This window comes from Oryctolagus cuniculus, chromosome 12, assembly GCF_051225735.1.
Source record: "Oryctolagus cuniculus isolate XC-2025 breed Fujian yellow rabbit chromosome 12, ASM5122573v1, whole genome shotgun sequence".
NCBI lineage: Eukaryota > Metazoa > Chordata > Mammalia > Lagomorpha > Leporidae > Oryctolagus > Oryctolagus cuniculus.
The window spans coordinates 104,002,329-104,017,204 of NC_142878.1; the positions used below are offsets into that span (position 1 = coordinate 104,002,329).

Below are 14,876 nucleotides of genomic sequence, written 5' to 3' on the forward strand. Positions count from 1 at the left end.
TCAGGACCCTCGCTGAGCTCCGCAGTGGGCTGGGCAGCGGGGTTATCTGCCCTACTATTCACAGGCTACTCCCAGCCGGCTCTCCTAGGGAGGCTGCATGCCCCACGCCCTCTGCACATCCTATCCTGTCTGCAGAATTCTCCCAGCAGCCTCCACCCCTCCCTTCCTGCTGCAGGAAGGCCCACCAGGGAGAAGCAGGCGTGGCCGACTCAGATTTGTCCCAAATGGTCCAGAGTACCCTGGGTAGGCAGGGAGGAGGCCTGGGGAGCAGAAGGGCTCTGGGCGGTGGCCTCCAGGGGGCTTTGAACACTGGCCTTGCCCTGAGGTTTCTTTGAAATAATTGATTGTTAATTTGAGAGGCAGAGACGGGGAGAGAGTGAGCTCCTACCCACTGGCCCACTCCCTAAATGTCCACAGTGGCCCCACCAGGAGCCCGGAACTCAATGCAGGTCTCCTCCACGGGTGGCAGGAACTTAAGCATCATCATTGCCCCCGGGGTCTGTATTAGCAGGAAGCTGGAGTCAGAAGCCACAGCAGGGAATCAAACCCAGGCACTGGAATGTGGGACAACGGGGGTGCAAATGAGGGCTGCTCTCCCTCCCCAACTAGGCAGACGGGGGAGCTCATGGTCACCCTCCTGGATGGCCACAAATGCTGCCCCAGGACCACGGACCACGGACCACCGGACATCAAATGGTCTGAGTGTCACCACTGTCGAGGGGTCGGGGATGGGGAGGGCATCTGCCCCCTGCCAGAGTGCTGGCCCCGAGGGGACCCAGCAGGGAGCTGGTGCAGACCCAAGGGCCTCACAGCCTCCAGGCACTCACTCCTCTTCCCCTAACAGCAGATTTTGGAAGCCTATCCTGGCCAGGGAAACGCTGCAGGCTTCTGCCCTGCAGTGACTTCTCCGTGCGCACAAAATAAAACCTCAGTGCCACGGCCCTGCCCTCCGTCTGCAGCTCCACGCAGCTCCCACGCTCTCCACTCCTGCCGCTCTGGCCCTCTATGTAGCTGGAAGGTTCCCTCTGCCCCCAGCCCAGGGACCTCACCCACCACCATGTCCCTCCCCCCCCACCCACTAGCTCCCATTCTTCCTCCAGCTCACATCTCCACCATTAATTCCTCTGGGAAGGCTCCCAGCCTGCCCTGCCTTGGCCAAATGCCTTTTCTTTGTGCCCCTGGGGCTCCCAGCCTCGGCTCTCCCAGCAGCTGTCACGGTTGCAAGTTTATTTTTATTGGAGTGCTGCTTTGATGGCCGTCTCTCTTCCCTGCCGGACTGCAGGTTCCCTGAGGGCAGTGAACACATCTGTCTTGCTCACCGTGGCATCCACAAGCCTGGCGCATGGCCTGGCACATGATTTGTGTGCTTAATTGCTTGTTGCATACATGATGCAATGCTCCTGCCCTGCGGGTGTCTCCATGGAACAAGGGTGTGGCCTGGGAACGACCCCAGGGGTGGCTAAATAATTAGGATAGAAATAATTTGCTTCCCTCGCCTTACAAAACTTTCTCCTTGCGTGACCCAAGAGACTGGAATTGAGAAGCGATAAAATATACCAGCTTCAGCCACTGACCTATCATGCCCTTTCTTCCTTCCCTTCTCTCGTGGCTAAACCACGGCACTGACTATTAATGATTAATGATTTCATTGAGACCGAGCACTTACTATGGGTCAGGTACTATTTGGAGCACCTCACATACATAAGCTCCTCTGACTCTCACAGCAATCCCACGAGGAGGTCGTGATCATTATCCCCATTCTACAGATGAAGAAGCTGAGGCAGGGAGAGTCTGCATCACTTTTAAGGCCATAGAGCTAAGGTCTGGGGCTCCCAGAATTCAGACCCCAGATGCCCTGTTCCAGGGGTCTAGGCTTTTAATGCTCTTTGTGCTATGTCTGCCTCTACCCTGGACAACACAGAAGCAACAGGTGCATTTCCCGGAATGCCATCACGGAATGTGACCCATCCATGTCCCTATCTCCTACCCATGAGTTAGCCACAAAGAGCCATGCACACGAGGCGCTGGGCTGCGGTCCACATGGAAACCCCCGAGCAGCCAAATCCCTCAGGGGCTCTGCGCTGAGACAGGCTGCTCCGAAAAGGCTGCCTGGGAAGGTCCCCACCTCTCGCAGCCAAAGGACCACGCCCCAGCCAGGTGCTCTGTCCCATGAGTGACCTATGCACTTGACCCTGGGGACTAAGCATGGTTGTTAAAGGTAGTGACGCCCCAAGGACGCCCTCCCCCATTAGTTCCTGCCCCTCGGGTCCCTGAAGCCACCTTGTTCTTGTCCCTTTGTGCCTTGGGTGGGTGTTCTGTTTCTACTTTACTTCTCAAAGCTGAACGGCCTCCCAATAAGCCCCCTTTTCTTGCTTAAGGCAATCAAGTCAGGTTCTGCTGCTCACAACCAAAACACCTCGACTGACACACAACTCCACCTGTGATGCACGGTGACCTGGATCGCACCCGAGGTCTCCTTGTACCTCTAACAATCGGTGATTCCAGGAACTTCACATGGCATTCTGTAGCGCAGCCAAGTCCAGATTTAGGGGAAGTAAAAGGGGAAACCCAAAAGCTACTGGGAGAAGAGATTAGAACTTTGTGGTAGACGACACTTTTTCTAATCTTCATTCCATCCTCCTAAGTCTTTCACCACCATCATCACCATATCTTCCATCTGCTGGTTCACTGCCCTAATGACCTAATGACCACAGTGGCCCAGATGGGGCCAGGCCAAAGCCAGGAGCCTGAAGCTCCATCAGGGTCTCCCAAGTCCTTGGGTCATCTTCCGATGTCTTCCCAGGGTGGGCATTAGCAGGGAGCCACACCGGAACCGGAGCAGCCATGTAGGATCTGGTACTTTGACACGAGATGCCGGTACTGCAGGTGGCTTAACCCACTTTGCCACCTTGCAGCTCCCTCCCTGTCAGTGTTGGTGGGAGAAATAGTCTTCCCCATCCTATCTGTGTTGGGCCACGTGCTGATGGACTGTGGTTGTGAAGAGAGACCTTGTGTTTCCTTTCAGCCCCTGGGGGCTTCCACACGAGAAGAACGTGTCCCAGGAAGACCGTGAACCACACGGAGCCAACCCGAGCTCAGTTCTCGTCCTGGAGCCAGCTCAGTCTCCAGAAGCTACAGCCCAGACAACCTACAGAGCATGAGTGAGAAACAAATGCCTGCCTGGGGTTGGAAGCTTGCTTTCTGCTACACGGCAAGAGGACAGCCCGAGCTGAGTGATACAGAGGTGCTGTGATTTCTTTCTTTCTTTTTTTTGTTTGACAGGCAAAGTGGACAGTGAGAGAGAGACAGCGAGAAAGGTCTTCCTTTTGCCATTGGTTCACTCTCCAATGGCCACCTCGGCCGGTGCGCTGTGGCCGGCACACCGCACTGATCCGATGGCAGGAGCCAGGTACTTCTCCTGGTCTCCCATGGGGTGCAGGGCCCAAGCACTTGGGCCATCCTCCACTGCACTCCCTGGCCACAGCAGAGAGCTGGCCTGGAAGAGGGGCAACCGGGACAGAACCGGCGCCCCGACCGGGACTAGAATCCGGTGTGCCAGCGCCGCAGGTGTCGGCTTGTGATTTCCATTTGCTTCGCGCCTAGCAATTCTCAGACTGAGTCCATCTAGCGAGACGAGGCTCCCACCTGCCACTTTGACCTGGGTGGAGGTGCACGTTCTGCACGGTAGCACCTGGAACTCTTCGGCCTGGTACATGGAGTAATCGGTGCTGGCGACCACCAGGGTGTCCCCGGGCTTCCACGACTCTGCGCTGTCCGCCAAGTTCAGGATGGTGCTGTTCACGTTGGTGTCGATGATGACGGTCAGCTTGGGCCTCACTGGAACGCAGAACGGGAAGAACTGAGACCCAACCCTTTGCTCTTGGCAAACTCACGGCTGCCTACCTCCGCCCCGCCCTTCCCTCCCCTTCCCTGAGTAAGTAAATGCCGGGCTTGCCTATCCAAACCCCAAATCACCAGGCTTGCTGCACGCCAGGCCTCATCCAGGTTTTTGAAGTCAATAAAATCCCCACCAGAAAAGAGCTATTCATTAGCTCTGGGCTGGGGAATTTTCCACTTGCTTCTTAGCTGGCCTTCCACGTGGCTGCCTCACCCCACCCACCCTGCTCAAGACGTAAAACGCCGATCGCTCCTGTCCACTATCATTTAGTAAGCCCTTCCTGACCACAGAGCTCCCACCCCTAATGACTGCCTTCTGGCGCTGGCCAAGTGCCTCCGTGAACAACCCTGCCACTGCCCCCTCTTGCAACAAGCACCCCAGGAACTGGGTTTAAAAAAATAACAGCATCTACAGAGAAGAGGAGCTGCCTGTCCCCGCGGGAGAGGGCAGCCCTGTCCATCCGCACCCTACGTCTCTGGGACCCAGCCCTTCCCTTTCCTGAAGGGCTCACAGGCAGGGCGGGGCTCTCCCTCTGTCCTGTGTCACCCAGAGCCTGGCGGCAGCTGACCCGGCCACAGCGGCTGGCAGTGCCGGCTGCCAGCTCCAGGGATGGTGTCTTGGTTGCGTTTGGGTCCCTGTCCCGGAGCTGCTCACCAGGCTTCCCGCACAGGAACCGCACACGGTAGCCCTGGCAGGCCCGGCCCCGGTCGTAGCAAGCGAACCTATAATCCTGGCCTTTCTTGTACACCACCTCGGGGCTGAGGCTCACCCCATCCATCGTCATGGCCTGGGAAAGGCACAGAAATGACAGGGCAAAGTCAGTGTTTCTGTCAGAAGGAAGGGGATGATTAATGCTCGAGACATACACTTACAAGTCTAAAATTGTCCCTGGGTGATTGTCCCAACCATTGGCCCCAGCAGTTGTGTGGCATAAGGTCTTCGGTAATGGACACATGCCTTGTCCGGGGCCCTAGGGCACTCTGTATGCTGACCGCTGAGCACTGCTCACCCCTGGGTGAGCACTGTAGGGGGCACCAGGACCTGGATGGGCTTGGTGTCGCCACTGCAGCCTCCGACTCCAGCACTGGGAGAGGTGGTGGCTGACATTTGTATGTTGATGACCCCCTACGTTCCATCCATGGCTGCCCAGAGCTGGTTCTACATCACATAAGGAGTCCTTAATTATTTTCTTAATTTAAATTAAACATTTTTTGAGGCTGGCACTGTGTCATAGTGGGTAAAGCCACCACCTGCAGTGCTGGTATACTATATGGACACCAGTTCGAGTCCCAGCTGCTCCACTTCTGATTCAACTCCCTACTATGGCTTGGGAAAGCAGTGGAAGATGGTCCAAGTCCTTGGGCCCCTGCACTTGCATGGGAGACCCAGAAGAAGCTCCTGGCTCCTGGTTTTGGATGGGTGCAGCTCCAGCCATTGCGGCCATCTGGGGAGTGAACCAGGGGATTGGAAGACCTCTCTCCCTCTCTCTGCCTCTGCCTCTCTGTAACTCTGCCTTTCCCATAAATAAATAAAATTTTTAAAAATTCTAAATTTTTAAAACAAATTTTTAAAAGATTTATTTATTAGAAAGGCAGAGAGAGAGAGAGAGAGAGAGAGAAAGGAAGCTTCCTCCTACTGGTTCACTCCCCCATTGCTCACAATGGTCCACAGACTGGACTGGAGCTGAAGGCAGGAGCCAGGAACTCAACACAGGTCTCCCAGGTGGGTGCAGGAACCCAGTCCTCCCAGGGTCAACAGCAGCAGGAAGCCGGAGTCAGGAGGAGCCACAGCCAGGAACCCAACCCAGGGAGTCTGGCTGGTGCCTTTGCAGCTCAACCAAACGCCTGCCCCAGCGCCCAGCATCCTTGGAGTCAGCCGTCGCACCTTGGGTCAGGTGCGGCCCAGGTGCTGGAATGTCCCATAGCCACCCGCGGCCAGGAAGCGAGAGCTTAGTTCTTACGTTTCCAGGTGGGGGCCGCTCACAAAGTTCGTGGAAAACAGAATTAAAAGGTAAACTGATTTTGGTGCAAAAATGCTTAGGACCCACACAAGCCTCTTCGAAATCGGTATTTTCCACTAACTTTTGGAAACACCCTCTTAGGATCTCATTCCACCTTCACCACGCAACCATGGGGGCGGGGTCAGCACCGCGGCTCACTAGGCTAATCCTCCACCTGCGGCGCTGGCACCCCAGGTTCTAGTCCTGGTCAGGGCGCTGGATTCTGTCCCGGTTGCCCCTCTTCCAGGCCAGCTCTCTGCTATGGCCAGGGAGTGCAGTGGAGGATGGCCCAAGTGCTTGTGCCCTGCACCCACATGGGAGACCAGGAAGAAGCACCTGGCTCCTGGCTTCGGATCGTGCAGCGTGCCGGCTGTAACACGCCGGCCATAGCGGCCACTTGGGGGGTGAACCGACGGAAAAAGGAAGACCTTTCTCTCTCTCTCTCTCTCTCTCTCTCACTGTCTAACTGCCTGTCAAAAAAAAAAAAAAAAAAAAAAGGAAACGGACACAGATAGACCCGGTCGCTTTGTGTCCAGGGTCACAAACCTGACACGTGGCCCAGGCGAAGTCTGAAGCCAGAATTAGGTTGTGACAAAGCCAGGCTTCGAAGCCCCTTCCACTCCTGCTCTCAGGACCTCTGTCCCTGTCCCCAGGCCAGGGTCCACCGAGGGGGGTTTCAGCCAGTGGGGGCTGCTAGGCAAGCAGCTCCCAGGCCACGTGGAAAACACAGGGAGCCAGCTCGGAGGAACCCCCCGCCTCCGGAGCTGGGGCGTGTCCGCCCGAGACGGTGACTGTCATTCAGAGCCATGCAATTGAGTGCTGCAGCTGTTGTCGTCTTTGGCACAGAGACCAAAGGGACCAGAGCTGGGAAACAGCAAAAGAAAGAAGAGCCAAGCTAAAAAAAAAAAAGGAGGCGACGTTCTCAGAGGCCTTGCGTTGAACTCCGCAGGCCCTGTCTCTGGCTTGGAAGGAGAGGTGCGTGGACCTGGTTAAACGGCATCTCTTTCCTGCAAGTGACACACTCACCCCAGGGTCTGGGGTGGTCTCCCCAGCAGTCAAGGGAGCAGTTGTAAACCGGCTCTCAGAGGGAAACAAGAAGGCCTGTGGAAGTGCAGCCAGATCAGACCCAAGCTCAAGGTCGTTTCAATGTCAAGCCCAGCTCCTGGGTTCCCTGAAGCAGGAGACCCCCTAGCAGTGAGGACCCTGCCAGCCGCACGTTTCTCCAGCTGCAGCGTCCAAACATGGTTTCAAGGGAGCACCCGCCCAGCTCTGCTCCCTTTTCTTTTCAAAAATTTATTTGACAGTAGGGTGGGAGGGAAGGGGAGGAGTACAGGGAAAAAGGGGGACAACTCCCACCCACTGATTCACTCCCCAAATGCCCATAATGGCTTGGGTTGTGCCTGGCCAAAGCCAGGAACCTGGAACTCAAAGCAGCTCTTGAGACCATGTGGGTGGCCGGAATCCCACCTGCTGAGCTGTCACCTGCTGCCTCCCAAGGTGCACATTAGCAGGAAGCTGGAATAGGGGGCGGGGCCAGGACTCCAAACCAGGCACTTGCATGTGGAATGCAGGAGTCCCACTCAGCTCCTTAACCTCTGGGCCAAACACCTGCCTCCCTTCTTTTAACCTGACAAATGACCTCAGCTTTGGTTAACAAGGGTAGAAGGAGATCTAACCATCTCTCAGCAAAATGGCTCTTAACTCTCAGTCGACACCATTTTATTGCTCCTCATGAGATGGATTCATAATAATAAGATGATTAATATGATCACAATTAATAAATCAAAGCAAATCCACTCACTAGGGTTCGGCCATTTACGCATCGTTGCATTAAATCCACTAAAGCACTCCTAGGAGGGAACTACTCTTCTCCCTGCTGTTGCACTAAATGCTGCTGTCTCTGTCCAAGACTGTGCATGAGGCCCCCAGGGTACAGAACTGGAGGTGCAAGGGCGGCCTTCAGTTTTGTACCGGGAGCGCCATATCGGCACACGGGGCAAAGCTCGCAAGTAGGGGAGCTGTGAAGTCTCTTCCCAACCACTGTGTCCGCTGCCGTGGGGACACCAGGATCGCCTGACAACCCCTAGGACGTGATGGCCACGAGGTCCAGCTGGCCTCAGGGGTGGCTGGATTTTTTTTTTTAAGATTTATTTATTGGGAAGGCAGAGTGATAGAGAGAGAGAGAGAGAGGAGGGAGAGATCTGTTATCTACTCATTCACTCTTCAAATGACCACAACAGCCAGGGTTGGGCCAGCCTGAAGCCTGGAGCCAGGAACTCCATCCTGGTCTCCCACCTGGGTGGGCAGGGACCTAAGCACTTGGGCCACCCGCTGCTGCCTCCCAGGCTCTCAGGTGCATTAGCAGGGAGCTGGACTGGAAATGAAGCAGCCGGGACTCAGATGTGAGATGCCGTCATTGCTAGTGGTGGTCTAACCTGCTGGGCCACAAAACCAGCCCCAGGGCAGATTTCCAGAGGGTGGCAAGGACATGGAAAGAGTGGGGTGCAGCTTTGTGTTTGCTTTCATTTCCCAGCAGGACCACGAGCCATCAGAAAAGGTGTCCTCGGAGCCAAGTTGCCCCCTGACTCTCTTCCCATGCTGCCTGTCTCGGTAGCAGATGCCCTTGGTCTGCTCTCTCAGACCACATGACTGGGTCAGCGCAGAGCAGCTGGGCCAGGAACGGGGGAGAGGTGCAGCCGTGAACCCCAGGGGCAAGCCGGGATCTCCCCCCAAACGTGGGACATTTGGGGCCACTTCCACCCTTCCCGTGGGTGACGTAAGCAGGTTCCTTACAAAGAGGAAACCCCGCCTCTCTCACCACCTGCAGGCACAGGTCAAGGCTGGCTGTACTTTTCTGGCCTTGGAAACCGCAGGAGCCACACCAGCACTCTGAACTTTTCTGTGTCTATAGGGGTGCTCTCCCGTGGGCTGCGGGCCACGCCACCCACTGGAGGTCAGTGGCAAGGGGAGGGGTGGCAGGGCTCCCCCAGTTCCTCTGCCCTTGGAATCAGGCGACTGCTCCCCTTCCAGAAAAGACCTTCCATGGGCCTTGGTTTTGCCAAGATGCTGCTCTGGGTTGGAGGCCTTAGCACCAAGGAGACGCTCCACAGTTCATCCCAGGAAGGCTGGCCCAGGTGGCAGAGCAAGGGGGCAAATCCGTGGCTGGGTCTGTGGTTCTACTCCAGACTTCCAGCGCTTGATGACCTGAACTCAGGGGATTTGTTGTCATGGATACTGCTCTTTTTTTTTTTTTTTTTTTTTTTTTTTTTTTTTTTTTGACAGGCAGAGTGGACAGTGAGAGAGAGAGACAGAGAGAAAGGTCTTCCTTTGCCGTTGGATCACCCTCCAATGGCCGCCGCTGCAGCCGGCGCACCGCGCTGATCCGATGGCAGGAGCCAGGATCCAGGTGCTTTTCCTGGTCTCCCATGGGGTGCAGGGCCCAAGCACCTGGGCCATCCTCCACTGCACTCCCTGGCCATAGCAGAGAGCTGGCCTGGAAGAGGGGCAACCGGGACAGAATCCGGTGCCCCAACCGGGACTAGAACCCGGTGTGCCGGCGCCGCAAGGTGGAGGATTAGCCTATTGAGCCACGGCGCCGGCTCCATGGATACTGCTCTTGTTGGGAGGACACTGGGCACTGCAGTGACCCGGGGGGCCCCGTGGAGGGTCCTGGCTCCCGTAGCTCTCAGCCTGGGCTTAACTGTGCTTTGGGACACTCAGGGACGGGCCTGGGCCATGCTGGGAGCGGAGCAAATGGGCGAGTGGGAGACGCTGGAGGAAAGCTGTGTTCCTGGCACCGAGTGGTCTGAGGCCAGACAGTTGGCACAGCCAACACCAGGGGAGGCATTTGTAGGCCATGTAAGCATTCCTTGTGGATTGCCAGAAACATGTGGAGCAGAGAGGCTGGTAAAGCACTCGCTGGACTCCCTGTGGTCAAGGACACGGGAGAGAGAAGATTTATGTCCATGTCCAATTAAAGCTGGAATGCTTGAGGTTCCAAGAGAGAATGAAAATTAAATCTGGGAAGTATGTGCTTTGGGGGGGTCCGTGCTGTGTGATTCTGTTGGACCCAAGAAGAGTCTGCAAGCTGCAACTTAATCTGGGTAAATCCGGTTCAATGACCCTGGAGCCCCGGTGGGGTGGAGAGCCCCAGATAGACCATGAGCAAGTTTGCCCCTGCCTTTGCTAACTGCACCCCGAGCGCCCTTCCCCGGACACGGAACAACACAAGAAGCACGGTGCACGCTGTGCCCAGGAGAGCGTGGAGGCGCAGGGGCACAGTCAGGTGACCGGGGGCCCAAGGTGAGGTCCTCTGGGAGAGGTACAGATGTCCATCACCACGGTTGTCTCCCAGCATCCCCGGGGGACCGGACCCCCACCCCTAACCCTGCAGACACTGAAATCCTGGAAGGCCTGAGTCTCTCAGATACAATGATGCCAACTCCGCACAGGAGCCACACACTTGAAATCCTCTCTGACTATGTAGAGCACCTAACACAGTGTAGATGCCATGGAAAGAGTTGGTACACTCCATGGCTTAGGGAATTACGATGAGGCAAAAGTCTGAGTTCAAGATAAGATACAAATCTTTTCTTAAACATTTTTGATTGAACGTCAGTTGAATCCGTGACCGTGGCATCTGTGTTTATGGAGGGCCAATTATATTTTTATTATCTGAAAATGGGTAAAATGGGCTAGTATAGTCCTTTTCCAGTGACTTCTAATTTAGATCATCAAGTAGTTAAGAGGCTTGCTTTGAGTGAGACTGGAATTAGGGAAATAAACGCCGCTGACTTCGCCTAGGTCTCCTTTCTCTCCCACGGTCCATGGAGCCTCAGATCCCACAGCCAATCTGCTGAGCTGTGAGGTCTGGGAGTTTACTCCACACTGGATGGAGCCAACTCTAGGTCAAGGTCTCCAGGTAGAACTAACCCTAGGGGAAGATCCTACCCCAAGCATTCTTGAAAGCTACGTCTACTGAGCTCAGTGGGGAGCAAGGCCACTGGCGTGTCCCACACGCGGGCTGGGCTCAGCCTGCACCCCAGACCATCCTCACTGCATCCCCGGTGCTCCAGGTCCCAGAGGCACCAGGCGGGGCACTCCCTGCCATAGCTGAAGACGCGAGGGGAGGAGCAGCAGCGGCAGGACCGAGCAGGGAATCAGCCCTGGGCTTCGGGCAGATCTTCCACTTTCTTCTCTGTCTCTGTGCTGGGACTGGCCCTCCCCAGCCCTGCATCGCAGGAGGCCAGGAGGGTCACCCAACCCAAGGGACAAGAAGGCTGTGGTCCCCAGAGGCTTCGGGGTGGAGGGTACCTGGATATCGATGGGGCGGTTGCAGATCTTTCCTGAGTGAGCCGCCTGGAGGTCGGAAATCTTCTCCCCGCCTTTAGTCTGGGACACTTTATCGTGGTCGAACCATTCCGTCCACTCCGCATCTAGGCAGGAAGCAAAGAGTAGAAGTGGCCCCTGGAGGTGAGACACATGCAGTGTGGGCCCGGGCACCCGCGGCACTGTGGGAATTGAGAATTCTCTGTCCACGGTTGCACCCGGCTGGGATCTGGGTGGTGCATAAGCCATCTCCCAACCTTCGCACCGACTTTCCTATTTATAAAAAGCCCTGTGCATTTGAAACACAAAACAGCTAAACACAAAGGCGAGGAATAAAATCCATTCCCCAAGGGCTGCCCCAGGCTGGATGCTCTCTACAGCCCCAGGTGTGGCCCCTGGCCTTCCGTCTTGCTGTTGGCCTCACCTTGAACCCACTCGCTGGACGAAGACACGTTGAAATACTCGCCATGCTCCGTCTTGAACAGTTTGGACACCCGGGCAGCTGCGGATCCTCGGTGCCCTGCCAGAGAGAGCGGATGCTGAGCCCCTGGTGAGCCCCCTGATTCCAAGGCAGAGAGAGTCCCCCTGCACACAGGGTCTTCAAGAGCTTCTTTAAAAAACATTTTAGGGGCTGGTGCTGTGGCATAGCGGGGTTGAGCCGCAGCCTGCAGTGCCAGCATCCCATATGGGCACTGGTTCGATTCCCGGCTGCCCCACTTCTGATCCAGCTCCCTGCTAATGTGCCTGGAAAAGCAGTGGTAGATGGCCCAAGTGCTTGGGCACCTGTACCTGTGTGGGAGACCAGGAGGAAGCTCCTGGCTCCTGGCCCTGTACCAACCATTGTGGCCCTCTGGGGTGTGAACCAGCAGACGGAAGAGTTCTCTCTCTCTCTTTCTCTCTCTCTCTCTCTCTCTCTCTCCTTCTCTATAACTCTGACTCTCAAATAATAAATAAATCTTTCAAAAAAAAAAAACCATTTTAAACATCAGGTCATTCTTTTTGTTCCACTGTCTATTCTTTAAAGGGCAGTTGCAGCATTACCATAAATCCAGATTTGGGAACCCTATCTTTTCTCCTGATTTTTTTTAAGATTTATTTTTCTTTATTTGAAAGACAGAGTTAGTTACAGAGTGAGAGAGACACACACACACACACAAACAGAGGTCTTCCATCCTCTGGTTCACTTCCCGAATGGCCATAGCAGCCAGGACTGGCCAGACTGAAGCCAGGAGCTTCTTCCGGGTCTTCCACATGGCTACAGGGCCCCAAGCACTTGGGTCATCTTCCACTGCTTTCCCAGACCACCAGCAGGGAGGTGGATTGGAAGTGGAGCAGCTGGAACATGAAGCAGCGCCATCCCCCTCCTTTCCTTGTGGTTTGAATCCCTGCCTGAGATCGGAAGCAGAGTGCCTCCCAATACGTCTTGGGCAGAGGAGGCTCATTCAAAGTGTTTCCTTTTTCCTAAAGACTTCTTTCTTTATTTAGAAGACAGAGTGACATAGAGAGAGAGGTAGACAGAGAGATCTTTCTTCTGCCGGTTCACTCTCCAAATGGCTTCAACAGCAAGAGCTAGTCCGGGCTGAAACCAAGAACCAGGAACTCCATCCTGGTTTGCTATGTGCGGTGGCAGAGGCTGGAAGCACTTGTACCATCATCTGCTGCCTTCCCAGGTGCATTTGCAGGGAGCTGGATCAGAAGTGGAGCAGCCTGGACTCAAATCATTGCTCCAATATGGGCTGCTGGTGCCTGCCCCTGGAAACTGACTTTTTAGCCCAAACTATTCCTCCCCATTCTTTTCTATGCCACTTCTATGTTTTGTATTGAGTCATTATTTAAAAAAAAAAAAAACTTATTTATTTGAGAGGCAGAGAGACAGACAGACAAACAAACTCTCATCCACTGGTTCAGTCCCCAGAGGACTGGGCCCGGTGGGAGTCAGGAGCCTTGCCCTCAGTCCGGGTCTCCCCCATGGGTAGCAGGGATCCAAGGACTGGAGCCACCATCTGCTGGCTCCCAGGGTCTGCACTAGCAGGAAGCTGGAATCAGGAGCCCGATCTGGATATAGCACCCAGGCCCTCTGACACAGGACACACACGTCTTAACTGCTGATTAAGCCAATGAAGACAGACGTCTGTTTTTGGAAAAGCAAACACCATTGCAAGCTATTGGCCTTTGATTGGCATTGACCTTCGGTAAGTTCACATAACACGGACAGTCAGGTCACTCAACTAGCTGTTGGCAGAGGGCATCCAAGCTCCGGGGGAAGTAGGCAATTCCAAAAGACCCCGAGTCTCTTGGTGAGCGAGACCTGGGGGCGGGGGGACAGAGTCAGGCCCACCCCAGCTGTGAGTTACCATGATATTCAATATGGTCTTCCACGGAAGAAGTGGGATTTCCTTTCACGGTGAGAAAGCTCCAAGGGTGTCTGGAAAAAAAACAACAAAGCAACCATGCAGAGCAAAGCTCTTTGCACGTCTGAGCCTGTGCTGGGGGCAGAGTTGGATCAGAGGGTTCCCTGGCGCAGCTTCCGCTCTGCAGGAGAGCAGAGCCAGTCCTTGCAAGCACTCGCCTGCACTTCCTCCCCGCCTGGCTCGCCTGCTGCCTGCTTCTTGTGAGCTTCTTCATCTCTATGCTGTAGCTGACCCAGGACGAAGCACAAGTACACGAGCAAGCCCGCAAGTTAGATCCCCTTAGGAAAGTGTGTTCTCCCCGTCGGGTCGGCTCCCCGAGACGTGGGCTTGACAAACGGGCCAGAGGCTAATGGGGCTGCCAACAGACAGAGCCACCTGCCTGGGCTGTGGCAAGGAATGAAAAATCCCAGCTCCCTGGTGGGTGGGCACGGAGAGAGAGAGGGAGGGAGAGCTGAGGTTTTGCAGAGAGCTCCACCCTTCCTGGCTCCAAGAAAGTGGGCACTGCTTTGGGGCGGCAGGGTCTTCCGAGCCATCTTTGGCTTCCCCGCCATGCCTAAGGCAGGGGTAGGTTCAGGACACACCACCCCAAAATAGCGCCCCCTGGACACTTTAAGCTGAAAGAATTTGAGAAATGGCAGGATGTGCTCTCTGATCGCCCTGATCCTTCTTCCCAGAAGCAAGCCACAAACCTTTCAGGTGGGAGGTACCCTCCTTGTACCCAGAAGAAAGGAATTTGTCCTCTTGTTTATAAGCATTTCTGTTACTGGGGCTCCAGCCAAGAACTTAGAAGGAGAGAAGGAAAGGCATTTTCCCCTCTCCTGTGGCTTCTCTCTTACCATGAGCCATAACTTTTGGGGCTGAGTTTGTTTTGCTCTCTTGTTTGGGAATGTAACTCATTATTGACAGGTAGGTGTTTTTTTTTTTTTTTTGCATTTTTTTTAAACAATATTTCGTAGGGTGACAGATACGCAATAGTCAAAGGCTTCACGCTCTACTAAATGCAGAGTTCAGCAAATAAAAAAGTGGGACGACCAGAGTCTGGCGAGGCCGTAGGCAAGAGCTCTGCACAGCTTTCAGTGAGAAGAGGCTCAACTCCTCTCGGACAGATGGCGAATTTTAAAACGGCCACCACAGCATCGAAACTGCAGTAATACATCTCTCCTATCAACCCGAACAAAGTTTGATAAAACAGAACTTGCAGCGAAACTGGTAATCAAGGGCATTCCTTAACTGAGGCTGG

The 14,876-nt window shown here is 55.0% G+C and overlaps 1 protein-coding gene across 1 annotated transcript in view; it reads right to left on the reverse strand.

Moving 5' to 3' along the window:
* The window catches only part of CEMIP (cell migration inducing hyaluronidase 1), a 153,888-nt gene that overhangs the window by 38,349 nt on the left and 100,663 nt on the right, over positions 1-14,876 (reverse strand). Inside the window, exons 7-11 of the mRNA XM_002721460.6 lie at positions 13,580-13,650; positions 11,650-11,745; positions 11,211-11,332; positions 4,553-4,685; positions 3,646-3,837 (exon numbers count right to left, since the gene is read on the reverse strand). Of these exons, the coding sequence (XP_002721506.3) occupies positions 3,646-3,837; positions 4,553-4,685; positions 11,211-11,332; positions 11,650-11,745; positions 13,580-13,650 (614 nt within the window). The remainder of the gene's footprint in view (positions 1-3,645; positions 3,838-4,552; positions 4,686-11,210; positions 11,333-11,649; positions 11,746-13,579; positions 13,651-14,876) is intronic.